The sequence below is a fragment of the Ascaphus truei genome, chromosome 5 (assembly GCF_040206685.1).
Source record: "Ascaphus truei isolate aAscTru1 chromosome 5, aAscTru1.hap1, whole genome shotgun sequence".
NCBI lineage: Eukaryota > Metazoa > Chordata > Amphibia > Anura > Ascaphidae > Ascaphus > Ascaphus truei.
The window spans coordinates 234,412,742-234,431,254 of NC_134487.1; the positions used below are offsets into that span (position 1 = coordinate 234,412,742).

The 18,513-nt window shown below is 49.3% G+C and overlaps 1 protein-coding gene across 1 annotated transcript in view; it reads right to left on the reverse strand.

Moving 5' to 3' along the window:
• SFRP1 (secreted frizzled related protein 1) overlaps positions 1-14,301 on the reverse strand; it is a 35,422-nt gene extending 21,121 nt beyond the window's left edge. Inside the window, exon 1 of the mRNA XM_075601741.1 lies at positions 13,490-14,301. Within this exon, the coding sequence (XP_075457856.1) occupies positions 13,490-14,123 (634 nt within the window). The 5' untranslated portion in view covers positions 14,124-14,301. The remainder of the gene's footprint in view (positions 1-13,489) is intronic.
• Between the last annotated feature and the right edge of the window lie 4,212 nt (positions 14,302-18,513).

Genomic DNA, 18,513 nt, shown 5'->3' on the forward strand with positions numbered 1-18,513 from the left:
GACGTCGCTGGGCCAATCGCCCGCGACGCAATGACGTCGACGTCACGGCGCCGATGTCACGGCGCCGTGACGTTGACGCAGCCCCGCTCTCATTGGAGGTTTTCAGCCGACAGCGCGCTGAAACACAGCTTGGCGCTCGGCTGAAAACTCCAAAGCCTGAGCACGCCTGCGGACGCTCGCGTGAGCCCCCTCTCAAGGCATCCCTATTGAGGATGCAGGGGCTCAGCGCTGAGCGTCCGCACGCCTCAGCACGGCCTGTCCTTCTATGGACTCGGCCTTAGGTTGAGTCCCGCTGGCGCAGAGCGCGCTCATGCTTGGAGAGCACTCCAAGCATGAGCGCCGGGTGGTCTCCGATTTACGCAAGAGTGCGCGGGGGGGGGGGAGGGTTGGTCAGGGTGGCATTGTGGGCCAGCTGAGCGCGTGGGGAAGTATTGTTTTTTTGTTTTGGTAAGCGCCAAACACGGGTCAGCGTGCGTGCCCACGCACAAGCACCGTGCGCACCGCGTAAGCGGGAACTTACATATTTATATATAAGTTAACGCGGCAAGCGCTGCCCGCTCAGCGCTGGCAGGGACGCAGCCTTACTGAGCACCTCATGACAGGAACAACCTACCAGAGACTCTCAAAACCGCCTGCAGTTTAAGAAATTTCAGGACTTCAGCTCTCACTTTTTAATCTTGTCTGTTTCTGTTACATACACCCAAAATCATATATTATATCTAACTGTCCATGAAATGTCTGTAAATTGAATGTATAGCCATGTATTTGTCATCATAACTCTGTGCCCAGGACATTCTTGAAAACGAGAGGGAGGTAACTCTCAATGTATTACGTCTTGGTAAAACATTTTATAATAAAATAAATAAATAGCCCATATAACCCTTATTGCCCATATAACCCCTTCCTATATAACCCCTCCCAATATCTCCTATTTATAACTTCTCCCTATTACTCCTCATATAGCCCCATATAACTGCTCTCTATAACTCCTCCTATTGCCCATATAACAACTTCCTATAACTCCTACTATTGCCCTAAATAACCGCCTCCCAATATCTCCTATTTATAACCTCTCCCTATAGCTCCTCCTATTATCTTAATATAATCAATCCCTATGATGCCTATTGCTACATATAGCCGGTCCCTATAACTCGCTCCTCTTATTGTAAGGCCTTGCTTATACCCGGTCCGTGCAAGCATGCGCACGCCCTCATGACATCACTAGGGCGATGCGCACGCCTGAAACCTGCACTACAGGTAGGAGGCAAACAGAGGAAACAGGGAGGCATGGCAGAGGCGTGGCCATAAGCGGTTTGCCCACATTGGCTGAACCACTCACATGACGCGTCCGCCGTGCGCCAAAATCAAAAATGAAAATCTGCTTGGGAGAAGCTTGCGCGGTCGCTCTGCAGCGTGCACGAAGTATAGGCAACTGCATTAGGCTATGGCCCCAGTGTTCACTGCTGCACGCGCGTTTGGCTGCCTGGCGGCTCGTGCACGGATCAAAGCCACGATCTGCAGTCTGTGGTTGAGCTGCAGGAGAACAGCAGGAGATCACAATGGGGGGCGTGGCCGTGACATCATGCGGCTGGTTCGCCCTCATTGGTTGAACCGCCACCGTGACGTGGCCAATGCACAGCCGCCTCACCAAAAGACAAAAACCTTGTCTTTTGGCCAAGGCGGTCACGCATCGCGGCTTATGCGTGCCTGCACACACGCCGACTAGGGCCCGCCCCATAGAAGGCTGTACCTTGTAAGCAGAGCGCACACCATAGTGCATGTGTGTATGTATATATGTGTGTGTGTGTGTGTGTATGTGTGTGTGTGTGTGTGTGTGTATATATTATATATGAGTGTGTGTGTATGGATTGATGGAAAGTTAATAATTTATTATATAATAAAAAAACAGACACGTGAGAATAAATAATTTATTAACATAACATGTGCAACTTTGGTAAATATATATACACACATATATACACACACAAACATACAGTGGTGTGAAAAATAAAGTACACCCTCTTTGAATGTTATGGTTTTACATATCAGGACATAATAACAATCATCTGTTCCTTAGCAGGTCTTAAAATTAGGTAAATACAACCTCAGATGACACAACAACACATGACATATTACACCGTGGTCAACAACGAGAAACAGAACCCCAAAGGAGAGCACTCGGACACTAGAGATCACAGGTACGTATTACACGGTGTCATGATTTATTTAACAAAAATAAAGCCAAAATAGAGAAGCCATGTGTGAAAAACTAAGTATACCTTATGATTCAATAGCTTGTAGAACTACCTTTAGCACAAATAACTTGAAGTAATCGTTTTCTGTATGACTTTATCAGTCTCTCACATCGTTGTGAAGGAATTTTGGCCCACTCTTCTTTACAACGTTGCTTCAGTTCATTGAGGTTTGTGGGCATTTGTTTATGCATAGCTCTCTTAAGGTCCAGCCACAGCATTTCAATCGGGTTGAGGTCTGGACTTTGACTGGGCCATTGCAACACCTTGATTCTTTTCTTTTTCAGCCATTCTGTTGTAGATTTGCTGGTGTGCTTGGGATCATTGTCCTGTTGGATGACCCAATTTCGGCCAAGCTTTAGCTGTCGGACAGATGGCCTCACATTTGACTCTAGAATACTTTGGTATACAGAGGAGTTCATGGTGGACTCAATGACTGCAAGGTTCCCAGGTCTTGTGGCTGCAAAAATAGCCCAAATCATCACCCCCTCCACCACCGTGCTTGACAGTTGGTATGAGGTGTTTGTGCTGATATGCTGTGTTTGATTTTCGCCAAACGTGGCGCTGTGCATTATGGCCAAACATCTCCACTTTGGTCTCGTCTGTCCAAAGGACATTGTTCCAGAAGTCTTGTGGTTTGTTCAGATGCAACTTTGCAAACCAAAGCCGTGCTGCCATGTTCTTTTTAGAGAGAAGAGGCTTTCTCCTGGCAACTCTTCCAAACAAACCATACTTGTTCAGTCTTTTTTTAATTGTACTGTCATGAACTTTAACATTTAACATGCTGACTGAGGCCTGTAGAGTCTGAGATGTAACTCTTGGGTTTTTTACAATTTCTCTGAGCATTGCACGGTCTGACCTTGGGGTGAATTTGCTGACACGTCCAATCCTGGGAAGCTTGGCAACTGTCTTGAATGTTTTCCACTTTTGAATAAATCTTTTTCACTGTAGAATGATGGACTTTAAATTGTTTGGAAATGGCCTTATAACCGTTCCCAGATTGATGGGCAGCAACAATTGCTTCTCTAAGATCTTTGCTGATGTCTTTCCTCCTTGGCATTATGTTAACACACACTTGAATGCTCCAGAAAAGCAAACTGCTAAACCTTTGGCTTTTATAGAGGTGGTCACGCTTGCTGATGATCAATTAATCAGGGGCATTTGATCAGCAGCACCTGTCTGCTACTTACACTGGCGACACACTTTATTCGAGCTCGGCTAGTCCCACGAATTCGGGTATACTCGGGTGTATTGAGGTTTGTGACTGTTTTCTGCCCGAGTGCATTGCGTTATTTTCCAGGCAGGGATTGAAGCATTTTATTCTCGCTGGCTGCAATACTGCACAGTATATATATATATATATACTGCATTACAATTCATGAATTTATGCCATCTGGTAGACACGCGAAGCATTGCAGCCTATTAAATCCTAATCATTATCATTTAACAGATCAGCCGCCCGTCAGCCAGGCATGAACCATGGCTGGGAAGGCAAACACAACGGGGCTTGTCAGAGGTGAGGAGCGGCGCCTTCCAGGTATCTGCCAGGTACATACTGGGTATTTGCTCGAATAAAGTGTGTCGCAGCAGTAGCATCTTAATTCCTATGGAAGCAGTAAGGGTGTACCTAGTTTTTCACACATAGCTTCTCCTTTTGGCTTTATTTTTGTTAAATAAATCCTGACATAGTGTAATATGTCATGTGCTGTTGTTCATCTGAGGTTGTATTAACCTAATTGTAAGACCTGCTAAGGAACAGCTGATTGTTATTATGTCCTGATATGTAAAGCCATAGAATTCAAAGAGGGTGTACTTTCTTTTTCAGCAGGACCGCTGACAATCTGAAAATAACTTTGGCTGCACCATCAGGGACATTTCACAATGAAATATATCAACCCCATTCTGCACAAGACCAGCGATGTGTTAACTGATAGGGTTAACGAATGAGTGAATGAACTCTCAGTAGTTTAGGGTCAGCCTGTGAAGTTATTAACTCTGAGGTGGTAAAAACCTATTCTCACCTCTTCACAAACCACCTCCTCTCTCCAATTAAAATGTAAACTTGGGGAGGGGGGGGGGGGGAGAAGTGGGGAGGAGGCAAGGTGTGTGTGTCTTGGATAGGGGGAGGGGAGTTATAGGAATTCAACTTTTCTCAGATGTAAAATTCTACAGCAATTCAACAGTTTTTTCGGATGTTAAATGAAAATAGTTCAGGGTACCCCCCATTGTGTCTCTTTGGGAGAGACAGGGGGGTGGGGGGGCGGAGAAGCCTTTGCTGTGACCATGTATGGCTCAGGTTTGGGTGAAAGTGACACTCTGCTGATCTCAGTGGAGTCACTTTAAGCCATGATTATACAAAAAAATGCGCGCTGTGTCGGTCGGAGCGATGCCGCGCAGCACAAAAGCAAATAGTATGCTTCCCTGCAAAGCTCATATACCTACCGTGACTGTCGCGCCATTTGCTACTGCAATGCGGGCGACAGTTGAAGCATTTTTTTCATTTGTTTTCTTGTTGCAATGGCTGCGTCACGTGACGCAGCCGTCCAATCAAAAAACAGATTTGAGCCTTGTCTCCCCTGCAGTCGCTCACGGAGAAGATTGTGCTTGTGCACATGTTGCTTTGCGACATCGCAAATGTGACATCACAAATGCGCGTGCACGCAATGTAGTGCACTGATCTAATCGAGCCCTTAGGGTCTATATCAATGTTATGATGTATTTCTATATTTTGCATTATGTTACCAAGGAGGGTAAACTAATGTGAAATTCATCTGCAGGCCAGTCCTGATCGTAAAGTACAGCGGCACATATAGATGTACAGATCTGACAGGCGTGTCTCTATGACATCTTTGAAGGTGCAATCCCACACAGTGAGCAAGTTGAATTTCTTAGGGGCTTTTTTTCCCCCCAATCTTTTTCCTTTATTGGAAACAATCAGGGAACATATACAGATACATTGCGTTTATATGCACATAACTTAGGGGCTTTTTAATAGGGAAGTTCTGGTGACCATACGTCCCGGTTTAGCCGGGACAGTCCCGGTTTTTAATGAGCTGTCCCGGTGTGGTGCCCCAAAAATTGTGAAAATGTCCCGGTTTTTCTGGGCAGTCCCGGTTATTAATCAGCCGGTGTCCTCCCGGGTTTGGGTGGGTGGGAAGATCGAAGGATGCTGCTGTGGAGCCGGTCACATTGGAACAGCTATAGCCGGCAGGAGGGAGGAGGAGAACAGACTGTCTGGCTGCTGGGCAGCAGGTGGCGCTGCAGAGCATTCCTGCTCTAAGTTGCTCCTCACTACATCTCCCGGTTCCGTGTGTGTGTGTGTGTGTGTGTGTGTGTGTGTGTGTGTGTGTGTGTGTGTGGGTCTGTCTGTGCTGGTAAGGGTGTGTGTGTGTGTCTGTCTGTGTTGGCTAGTGTGTGTGTGTGTGTGTGTTTGCCTGTGCTGGTGTGTGTGTGTCTGTCTGTGCTGGCAAGTGTGTATGTGTCTTGTTTGTGTGTGTGTGTGTGTGTGTCAGTCTGAGCTGGCAAGTGTGTGTGTGAGAGTATGTATCTGTGCTGGCGTGTGTGTGTGTGTGTGTATGTATCTGTACTTGTAAGTGTGTGCATATCTGTGCTGGTAAGTGTGTGCGTGTATGTATCTGTGCTGGTGTGCGTGTATGTATCTGTGCTGGTGTGTGTGTGTGTGTGTGTGTATGTATCTGTGGCTAAGTGTGTGTGTGTGTATCTGTGCCGGTACATGTGTGTGTGTGTCTGTGTTGGTAAGTGTGTGTGTGTGTGCTGGTGTGTGAATTTGTAATGCATATGTGTTTCATGCATTATGTGCATGTATGTGTTGTATATTTAATGTTTGTATATGTTGAATCTAAATGTGTATTTGTATATGGTATGTGTGTGTTAAACAAATGTTGCATTTTTGGTATGTGTGTATACGGTGTAGTGTTTGTGTGTGTGTATATATAGAGGAGAGGGGGATAGAGGATGGAGACTGGGAGAGGGAGTGGGGGGAGAGAGGATGGAGAGGGATTGAGGGGGATAGAGGATGGAGAGGGAGTGGGGGGGAGAGAGGACGGGGAGGGAGGAGGGAGAGGTACGATGGAGAGGGAGGAGGGGGAGAGAGAATGGAGGGGAGAGAGGGTGGAGAGGGAGGATGGGGATGAAGAGGGAGTCAGGAGGAGAGAGGATGGCGAGGGAGTGGGGGAGAGAGGATGGAGGAGGGTAGAAAGAGAGGATGGGCAAGAGAAAGGATGGGGCAGGTGAGGGAGGAGGAGGGAGGCGTGACAGGATGGGGGAGAGGGACGAGAGAAGATGGGGAGAGGGACGAGAGAGGATGGGGGAGAGGGACGAGAGAGGATGGGGGAGAGGGACGAGAGAGGATGGGGGAGAGGGACGAGAGAAGATGGGGAGAGGGATGAGAGAGGATGGGGAGAGGGACGAGAGGATGGGGGGAGAGGGAGGAGAGGATGGAGGGAGGAGAGAGGATGGGGGGAGAGGGATGAGGAGAGAGGATGGGGGGGAGAGGGAGGAGGAGAGAGGATGGGGGAGAGAGATGGAGAAGATGGTGGGGGGGTGGGGGACAGGGAGGAAAGAGGATGGTGGAGGGATGGTAGGAGGATGGGGGAGAGAGAAAAAAATCAAAAAAGGGGGAGCGCCGTTTGATTTAATTTGTTTTCTAAATATTTTTTAGTGTGTCCCGGTTTTTACATTTGAAAATCTGGTCACCCTAATGGGAATTGTTTGTCAATCAAGTGTTTTTTCTTTCTCCTTATCCCACCCTGTCCTTATCAGAGAACCAATAGAGATAGTGGGAGGTGGGGGGATTCTTGCTGTACAAGCACTTGCTGAAAACATAATAACATCACAGAAGAGGAGGCAGTAAGAGGAAATCAAACCCCTCCCCCAAGTCTAACTTTTACAAATTAAGTAAAACAAAAAATCATATAGGTGTCAGATTTGGGATAAAAGGGTATTAATTACCCCATATGAGACCCCTTAAACATGTCACTGGAATTAGTTCACGTTGGTCCTTTGTTGGTGCATCAGGGGGCTTTGAGCGGTTATAGGAGGTGGAGTTATGTAGAATGTATATACAGTATGGAGCAATAGGACTTAAAAGCCAATGTTCGAATTGGAAAGTAGCACGTTATGGATCTCTACGCAGATCCTGCTTGGCCCTTTTGGCATCAAAATAAAACAGTGAGGTCTGAGAAGATATAAACCAGGCTGACCATCTGTGATCGAAATTAGTGAGCTTCTTACATGTTTACGCAGCTATATGAAGAAATATGTAAAGATTTCTGTGTATCAAAGCGAACCTTACTGACAGGACTCATTGTGGGTTATTCATTAGTCTGCGATAGTGCAATTGGGGCACTGTAACTCCCACTGACTTCAACTGCAAATTTCGTGCAACAGGGCCCCGATTGGCACTATCACAGCTAAATGAATAACCCCTTAACTTCTCAGGGACTAAATCCAGATTGTGCATGAACGGCAGTGGTGAAATACAGGATTATCCATGTACGGTACCAAGATAACTCTTACTGCATGTATTAGTTATACATAGCTCTGTGGAGTGTGTTCCAGCATATTAGGGGTTAATAACATCTGAACTGGTAAATGAAACCCACCTTCTACCCCCCCTCAATGGCCTGATTTGTGTATTCCTTTCCTTTAGAGATGAAAAAGAAGCACAAATTTATAAGTGATAAAATAATTAATACATTGGATTTATTCGAGGCATTTGAGGCACGTGACTGTCTGAATGAGATGACACTGAGGTGTGCGACTGTCTGAATGTCTGCTAGAGCTGCACGTCTCTCTCTAGATTTGTGCCTTTTAATCTTGTTCTTGCCTTTAAGGGAGTAATTCATTTTGGCCGCTTTGGGATTTATTGAATAAGCCCCTAAAGGTTGTGTCATTAGTCTGCAATCCTGATGAAGAACTTTAATGGCCTTGAAAAGGGGTTATTTACTATGGTTGGTCTGCAAGCTGCAAAAAAACAGTGTTGGTTCCCTAGAAGGTACTGTATAGCAATCTACAACTAATCTGCCCCAGATTTATTACACCCTGATTTCAGTGAAATCCCCCCAATAGTTTTCTCTTGTGTAGAAACATTGCAGTAAAAATCATATTTTCTGGGAGTTTTGAAAAATGTTTCACCAGCATGAGCGGACTCATAACACTGACCCCGGAAACTAAATTCATGATCTACAGTAGTCAAGTGTGATGGCTGTGGTGCTATAGTAGAGAGATCTGATCCTATATGTAAAAAGCCAGTCATTGCAAAATTGAGTGTGAACAACCTGCTCACACACAGTATACTTTAACACAGTCGAAGACTGAGCCACTGATTAAGCCAGCTGGGGCTGAAGCAGGAATATCCTTAAAACCTGGCCTGTTGGTAGTCCTTAAGGACTGGAGTTGCCCACCCCTGTTGCAACATCAGCCCTGGCTTTTGTGTGCCTATCTGCTAACCTGACATTTCCCCATTTGCGCACTATCAAAAATGATTTAAATTTCATTTGACAAAGAAATTTACTGCCGTAGGTGTACAGATGTTAATAGCATGCACTAAAAAAAAATATATCTACTATATATTTCTGAAAGTGTTCTATGTGTCCGGGTCTGTATGTGTCTCCCTGTGTCCCTCCCTGTGTCCCTAGCGGCAATCCCATTGGACCTGCCTCAGGCCAATGACATTGCTCCCTTGGCCCACCCGCCCCCGCACACCTCACACCACTGCCTCAGGCCAATGAGATTGCTCCCTTGGCCCCACACCCGCCCCCGCACACCTCTCATTGGCCTGCGCCCAACACACCAAACACACCAACACCACTGCCACACTCTCCCAGCCCTCACTGACCTTTGGGAATGCTTCACAGCACCTAAACCTCAGTTCTCTGGGAGATTTGGTAACGCTTCACAGCACCAAACCCTCATTGCTCTGGGAGACGACGCTTCACAGCTCTCACCTCTCAACCAAAACAACTGCGGAATCAGGTACAGACTCTTAGCTATATATATATTCTTTTCACCACTGCAACACTACCCACTCTCACACAACACCGCACGGTCACCCCACCTCCACACAACGCACCATCACGGAACAACACACCACCTGTTAACAACCACCCCACCACCAATGCACACCACGAAGCACGCCACACCTCTCCCGGTAGGGCCTCACACATCACCTTAACACTCCTGCAACATCAATGCTTCACTATATGACATAGCACTCATTCCATTCTAATACACCTCCTCACACATGTCTGCTTTATGCACAACAAAAAAACCCCTCCAGGGACCACACATCTCGCCTTCACCCTGCTGCCACATCCGTGTTTCAATCTACACAACAAACCCTCCTGGATACCGCCCCCCCCTCACCCCCCCAAACACTCCCGTCCCACAAATGCCCCCCCCAACCCCCAAAACACTCCCGTCACAAAAATGCCCCCCCACCCCCCACAAACACTCCCGTCGCCCGGATGCCCCCCCACAAATTACTCCCGGACACCACAACACCCCACAAACCCTCTCTCACTACCTCCGTTCAGGGCCCGCATCCCAAGCGCGCACGTGGAGCGCCAACAATACATCCACACCAAACCCTCCTCTATACCGCCCGCACCACACTAATAAACTCCCGTCGGCCAGATGCCCCCCCCCCCCCAAACACTACCGTCGCCCGGATGACCCCCCACCCCCCCCAAACAGTCCCATCCCACAGATGCCCCCCCCCAACCCCCCCAAACACTCCTGTCGCAAGGATGCCCCCTCCCCACCCCCCCAAAACACTCCCGCCCCACGGATGCCCCCCCCACCCCCCTCCCAAACACTCCCATCGCACGGATGCCCCCCCCACCCCCCCAAACACTCCCCTCCCACGGATGCCCCCCCACCCCCCCCCCAAACACTCCCCTTGCCCGGATGCCCCCCCACCCCCCCACAAACACTCCCGTCCCCGGGTGCCCCCCCACACCCCCACAAACACTCCCGTCCCACGGATGCCCCCCCCCACCCCCAAAACACTCCATTCGCCCGGATGCCCCCCCACACCCTCAAACACTCCAGTCACACGGATGCCCCCCCCCAAACACTCCCGTCGCACGGATGCCCCCCCTCCCACCCCCCCAAAACACTCCTGTCCCACGGATGCCCCCCCCCAAACACTCCCATCACCCGGATGCCCCCCCACAAATAACTCCCGTACACCACAACACCCCACAAACACTCTCTCACTACCTCCGTTCAGGGCCCTCATCCCAAGCGCGCACATGGAGCACCAACACTACCTCCGTTCAGGGCCCGCATCCCAAGCGCGCACGTGGAGCGCCAACAATACATCCACACCAAACCCTCCTGTATACCGCCCGCACCACACTAATAAACACCTGTCGCATGGATGCCCCCCCCCTCCAACCCCTCAAACACTCCCGTCCCACGGATGACCCCCCACCACCCCACAAACACTCCCGTTGCACGGATGCCCCCCCACCACCCCCCCAAACACTCCCGTCGCACGGATGACCCACCTCCAGCCCCTCAACACTCCCGTCCCACGGATGCCCCCCCAAACACTCCCGTCGCACGGATGCCCCCCCAACACCCCCCAAACACTCCCATCCCACGGATGTCCCCCCCACCCCCCCAAACACTCCCATCACCCGGATGCCCCCCCACAAATAACTCCCGTACACCACAACACCCCACAAACCCTCTCTCACTACCTCCGTTCAGGGCCCGCATCCCAAGCGCGCACATGGAGCGCCAACAATACATCCACACCAAACCCTCCTCTATACCGCCCGCACCACACTAATAAACTCCCGTCGCACGGATGCCCCCCCTCCAACCCCCCAAACACTCCCGTCCCACGGATGACCCCCCACCACCCCACAAACACTCCCGTCGCACGAATGCCCCCCCATGACCCCCCCAAACACTCCCGTCGCACGGGTGCCCCCCCACCACCCCCCCAAACACTCCCGTCGCACGGATGACCCACCACCAACCCCCCAAACACTCCCGTCCCACGGATGCCCCCCCAAACACTCCCGTCGCACGGATGCCCCCCCCAACACCCCCCAAACACTCCCGTCACACGGATGCCCCCCCCCCCCACCACCCCCCAAACACTCCAAAATCAACACAATGCACATTAAGTTCTCTGGAACACCTCTCCCCTGGAACATGAACCGGCCACACACCAAAACCTGCCCCTAAACACACACACACAACACAAAATCACCTCAAACATTAAATAATAAAATATATTTTAACAAAATAAATTCTGCCGTCTGTGTACTTTCTCACACAAACACTCTACACACACACACACACACAACACCCATAACACACGCACCCCTCCCTGCCCTTTGCCCCCCGCCCCTCCCTGCCCTTTCCCCACCCGCCCCTCCCTGCCCTTTCCCCACCCGCCCCTCCCTGCCCTTTCCCCACCCGCCCCTCCCTGCCCTTTCCCCACCCGCCCCTCCATGCCCTTTCCCCACGCCCCTCCCTGCCCTTTGCCCTTCCACGCCCCTTGCTCCCCCCCCCACCCTTCCACGCCCCATGGCCCCCCCGCCCTTCCACGCCCCTTGGCCCCCCCCCTCGCCCTTCCACTCCCCTCCCCCCCCCGCCCTTCCACTCCATGCCCCCTGCCCTTCCACGCCCGGGCAACGCCGGGTATATCAGCTAGTATATATATATTTCCGTGGGTCCAAAAAAAGGAGAAAGTGCGTAAATATCGTTTACCAAGTTCAATTTGGTGGTTACCGTAAAAAGTCTGTTAGTAGTGTTAGCACAGAATGAAGTTGCTATTTATCAAAAAAAAAATTATTTGATGCAGCGTGTTTCCTTGATGCAGGTTACCAATATGTATTATTGTCACGGTACGGCTATTATAAATAATATTTCACGAACTTATAGTTACTAATGCTAGCTATATATGAAAAATACACTGCACTAAAAAAATATATATATATATTTCCGTGGGTCCTAAAAAAGGAGAAAGTGCATAAATATCGTTTACCAAGTTCAATTTGGTGGTTACCGTAAAAAGTCTGTTAGTAGTGTTAGCACAGAATGAAGTTGCTATTTATCAAATAAAAATGTATTTGATGCAGCGTGTTTCCTTGATGCAGGTTACCAATATGTATTATTGTCACGGTACGGCTATTATAAATAATATTTCACGAACTTATAGTTACTAATGCTAGCTATATATGAAAAATACACTGTTTTAACACATAATTGTGTTTGAAATTCAATTGTATCAATCATGTATTCAACATGATGCCGTGAGTCAAAAATTATTTCAAACCACTAATTAAGAGTCATTTGCATGACGTCACATAACGACCTTCATAAATCCAACGCACATTTATAAATTCCCACTCCCCCCCGCCCCCCATTAATCTGACGCTGAACAGGAAATGTGCTTAGTGCAAAGCCCTCTCTCCTCAGCAGTGAAGTCTTTCTAACTTCAGAGTGAAAACGGAAGTGCAGAGTTACAATAGGAGACTTCTCCTGCTGCTGGCCCAGGCTCTGCGTGTGACCTTGAGCAGGTCACATAACCTCCTCTGAGACACAATTATTTTTTGTGTGTCCCTGGCCGTAAATACAGCATCCTATGAAGTAGAGAGATGCAGGTGCAAGAAACCCTTACCAGGAGAGCTTGCAATCTAGTCGAGGCCCCATTGAGCCAGATTTACACTGGACATTACCTATGTCACAGCTTTGTCTTCCTCTATCAATTACTTTCTCTGTCTCCTTTTTGAATCTTTCTTTCTCTGTATCATTTTCTTGCTGTTTCTTTGTCACACTTTTTTTTTTAAATATACTTCACACAGGGAGTTACAGAGGAGGGAGCACAGGGAGTCACAGTCCAAAGAGTACACAGAGTCATAGAGCAGCACAGGGATTCACAGGGCTGTGGGGAAAGGGAGTCAGGGCAAAGAGAAGAACCCAGGGAATTAAAGAGCAGCACACATGGAGTTACCGAGCAGCACACAGGCAGTCGTGGGGCAGGGAGCACAGGGAATCACAGAGCAGCACATTGGGGATCTTGAGCACTGATTCACAGAGCACCACAGGGTCACAGAACAGCACACAGGGCAGCACCGAGCAGGGAGCACAGGGAGTCAGAGAAGAGAGCATAGGGAGTCACATAGTCATAGGGAGTCACAGAGCAGCAGGGGACGTTTGCATGTCAGGGCTAGGTGGTGGGTGATACTCACGGCGTGGGCGCGGGGCCTGGGTGGCATTGGGTGAGGTGACAGCAATGCAGACATCCTCCCGCGGGTATTGCTCGCAGCGCAGCATGTCCGGCCAGGGAAAGCCAAAGTACTGCATGACAGGTTCGCAGGCATCTCTTACAGACTCGCACAGCCAGCGGCACGGATAGATGGGCCGGTCCAGGCACACAGGAGCAAACAGGGAGCACAGGAAGACCTGGGTGCCCGGATGGCAGTTCTTGCTGAGCAAGGGCACCCAGCTGCTGGCCTGGTATTTCACCTCTACCATCGTCTCGTGGTCAAGCAAATTGGGCAGCACCATTTTGTTGTATCCCACACCGTGGCACAGTGCAAGGTCCTGGGGTATATCCACGCACTGTGGCGGCCGGGCATAGAATCGCCCACTCTGGTACTGCCCTCCCAGCTCCGGCTGGAAGCTGACATAGTCGTACTCGCTGGGCTGGAGCGCCCTGGAAAGGAGGCCAAAGGTCGCCCAGAGGAGCAGCAGGGGCAAAACACCACCCCCTGACGTCATTGTGCACAGATCTGAGATGCCTGTGGCTGCCCCTCTCAACGCTAACAAGGATTCCAGCAGAAAAAGGAAAGTGGCTGTTTTTGCCCCCTTAAAAAAAAACATAAAATTAAATAAAAAGTTTAAAATCTAAAACCTCCCCCTGCGATGTCGTAGTGTATAGCGCTGACAGTTCAGGTACTGCTGTCTGCAGAGGTGAGAATGCAGAGACGGGAGCTGCCTGCTTGCGCATAGAGTCTGTGACTGCAGGGCATGGAGCAGAGAACGTCTCCTTCAGGAGAGAGCCACAGCGATCCAATAAGAATACAGCTGCCTCCTCCTCTCTCCTCTTCTCCTCTCACCCTCCTCCTCTCACCTCTCCTCTCACTCTCCTCCTCTTACCCTCTGTTGGAGAGCTCATTTACAAGTGTCACACCACAACTGCCCCAGGGCAAAGACTTAACTCCTGCAACCCCAGGCAAAGCATTGAAGAGTTAACCAGCGCAGTGCTGCAGGATATAGCTCTATAAATGACAAATACAATGCTCTGTGTATAATACAGATACACTACTATGTATGTAATAGATACACGCTGCCCTGCGTTTAAAGTAATACAGATACAAACACTCTTCTGTGCACAATACAGACACACACTGCTTTGCGTATAATACAGACACACACTGCTTTGCGTATAATACAGACACATGCTGCTGTGCATATAATAGAAATATACATGCTGATCTGTGTAAATTACAGATACACAACCTGATCAGTGTATACTGCATATGTACACTACAGATACACCCTACTGCGTCTATAATAGAGTTACGCATGCCACTCTAATAGATATATGCACACTGCTCTGTCTATAATAGAGATCCAGATGCTGCTCTGTGTATAAGGCTTGTTCTATAGTAGGTGCGCACGTGCCTGTGCGAACACGCAAGCACGTGATGCACACTTTTTTTGTGTACAGTCCGTGCTGCCGAGAGCGACAGGTTTGCAGTAGTGTGTGTGTGTTATTAATTTATTATATATTTTTAAAATTAAAAAAAAGACACGTTGTCTAAGAATAAATTATTTATTAACATTGTGCATATATACATACACACACACATACATACATACATACATACATACATTACAGTGGCGGTAGCGGTGCGAAAATGTACTTTTCGCAATCTTCCCCCGTGTTGGCCGGCTCCACGCTCACTGCCGTACGCGCACGCGGCTCTAGTATAGGACGACTGGCTATCTGTCAGGACGAGCTCACCACAAATGAGGCGGGACCGCGGTGCTGAGGTGGGATAGGATAAAACGCCACCCACAGCCACGAGGGCGCGTCTTGAGTGTAGAGTGGTCTGGGAGTCCGAGTCGGGGCAGGAGAAGTTCGGATGGTCGAGGGTACTGTTCGCCAAGTCCGGGGTTAGAGAGAGGGACGTAATCGTTTTACCGTTGCCGGGTTCGGGGTGCCAGAGGTGCGGAGAGTCGTATTGCCGTATGCCAAGTTCGGGATGCCAGAGGTGCGGATAGTCGTAGAGGAAGCCGGTTCAGTACACGAGGAAGACTTCAAAACAAGACAGGACAAGACAGGACTACGGAGGCAGAGAGTGATGAGAACAACTGGTTCTATGCTCAGCCGACGAGTTAATGAAGCTGCAGGGTATATATAGGCAAGAGGGTCCAATGGCAGAGTAGCAAGGTGGGGGTGTGTGAATGGGCCCGGCTGAGGCAGGGATAGGTCTAGATGAGTTCCTGGAGGAGGGGCTATAGATCCTGGAAGAACTGGTATATTGGATTGCAGCATTAGAAATAGATACTGTGCCTTTAAGAGGCTGGTACGCCTTCTTGTGGCCGCGCCTCCGTGTGGCCGTGCCTGTGGATGCGTGAGCGTGCACACGCCCCGAGCCGAAGGCAGAAGAAGAGGACTGACGTGCGCGCGCGCACACAGGGGAAACGGAGCTCGGCGTCCTGGAGGAGAGATCCGTGTGAGACGCGGGAAGCCCTGGCAGGGCTGCAGGTAAGTGGGGAGTGACTCCCCGTTCGTTACACTATCCACAGCCAACCATAACTGAAGCGCGCGCCACTATATTACGGGCCTAACAGATACACTGCTCTGTGTATAATACACATATACATTGCGCCACAGTCTCATATAGGCTCACCCACTGCAAAGACCAGCACTCTCGTAATTTACCATTAAATGTCTCTGGAGACGGAAGCTTCCAGTTGCTCCCCTCTAACAAACACTGGTGTTATCTCAGGTCCTGATTAGCAGACCTTCCTTCCCCTTCTCTCCTGCCTGCGCTGTATCCTTCTCTTCTGCTTCCCCTCCATCTGTCCTCACTGTGACACTGCCTCTCTCATCAACTCTCTTGAATGCAACGTTTGCAGTGCGACAGTACAGCTACTTTTTCTATTTTGGTTAAGACAATTGGGATCAGTTTTGGGATAACTCCTCGATTGGTATGTTATAAATATACCAGAAACCTTTATTAGATAATTAACTTATCCCGTTGTTAAAGAGCAAAGTGCACAGGCTAATACCTTCAATGGTGCTTCTACCACTGGTTGAATGTCTTCTAAATTAAACTATGGTTCATATTTACTAAGCGGTGCTATTCTATAAGACACGTTCTGCAGCCCATAATAGTTTTTAGGGTGTCATCGGGCACAGGAAGGAGTCCTGCGGAAGAGCACTACTAGTAAATACCCTATGTCATGGCTCTCCAACTACTGTAGTTTTAAAGGGAAGAAAAAGTGGACACCATCTACTGCTTCTGATTCCTGCATTTGAGCTACGCTGGAAAGGAGTATATCATCCCAGACTGCACATCTCAACACATTACTATTGCTGTGATGCCGCCTTTACTTTTTATATTTGCTGTAACCTCACTTATTTTCAAATTATGCACTTCCTTCCACCAGCCTCATCATGTCTCTAACTCTATTCATATTTCTCCATCTCTCCTTCCTTCACCACTTCTCAGTTCACATGAACTCCTCTCTTACCTGCGCCCTCTGTCACCACACAGCTATACCACAGCTGCACTAAAACACACCCCTACAAATCATCCTCACACATTCTCTTTCTTGCCATGCTTCTCCTCCTCGCTTCTGGGGATATCTCTCCCAATCCTGGTCCCTGCCTTATTTCTATTTGCTCTCGTCCTCGCCTTCCACATGCAACTTCTACTCCTTCTGGTGTAAACCCCTCCAACCTCATACCCATCCCATGCCACCCTCCCTCCTCTCTCTCTTTCTCATGTGCCCTTTGGAATGCTCGCTCCCTCTGTGCATGACTTCTTTCTCTCTCACTCTCTGCTCCTATTTGCCATAACTGAGACCTGGCTCACTCAGACTGACTCTGCTCTGGAAGCTGCCCTCTCTTATGGTGGACTTTCCTTCTCCCACACTCCGCGCCCTGATGGCAGGGGTGGAGGCGTGGGGTTCCTGCTCTCCTCTCTCTGCCGTAACCGAACTGTTCCTATTCCTCCCTCTCTTGCTTTTCCCTCCTTTGAGGTTCACACAGTCCAGATCTTCTCTCCTCTCCCGGTCCATGTGGCGGTCGTCTATCGCCCACCTTCCTCTACTCATCCCCCTTCTGCCTTTCTCTCTCACTTTGAATCCTGGCTCTCTTTCTTTCTCTCCTCAGACGCCCCTGTTCTTCTCCTTGGGGACTTCAATTGCCACATTGATGACCCCTCTCTCCCTTGGGCTTCCCGCTTTCTTTCTCTATCCTCTTCTTTTGGCCTTCAACAGTGGACTGAAGCCAGCACCCACAAGGATGGACACTACCTAGACCTGGTTTTCACTAAAAACTTCTCTCTCTCCGATTTCTCCATTTCCCCTTTTCCTCTCTCTGACCATCACCTCATCTCATTTTCTCTCTCTCGCTTCTCTCCATCTCCATCTCGCCCTCGTTTTTGCAGAAACCTGCGCTCTATTAACCTACCAGCTCTTGATTCCGCTTTACGTTCCTCCCTCTCCTCTCTCAGTTCTGCTTCAGACCCTGACAACCTGGTCAGCAACTACAACTCTGCCTTATCTTCCTTTCTTGATCTTCATGCCCCGCTTTCTCTCTGCCGTCATCGCCCTTCTAACCCCAGACCCCGGCTAAACTCCCACACACGCATGCTGCTTTCCTCCACTCGTTCCTCTGAAAGCCTCTGGAGGAAATCTCATACGCTCGCAGACTTTATTCACTAAAAATTTATGCTATCCTGTTTCAACTCTGCCCTCTCTCAGGCTAAACAAACCTACTTTTCATCACTAATCAACACACACAAGTCTAACCCACGCCGACTCTTTTCTGTCTTTGACTCTCTACTCAGACCACCCTCAGCTGCCTCCTCTTCTTCCTCCATTTACCTCAGGACTTTGCTGACTTTTTTAAGGAAAAAGGTGGAATCCATACGGCAGAACATCCCATCTGTTGCCTCCTCCCATCCCACACTGCTTCCCAACTCTCCTCCTGCCTTTCTTGACTCTTTCCGCTATCTCGGAGGAGGATGTG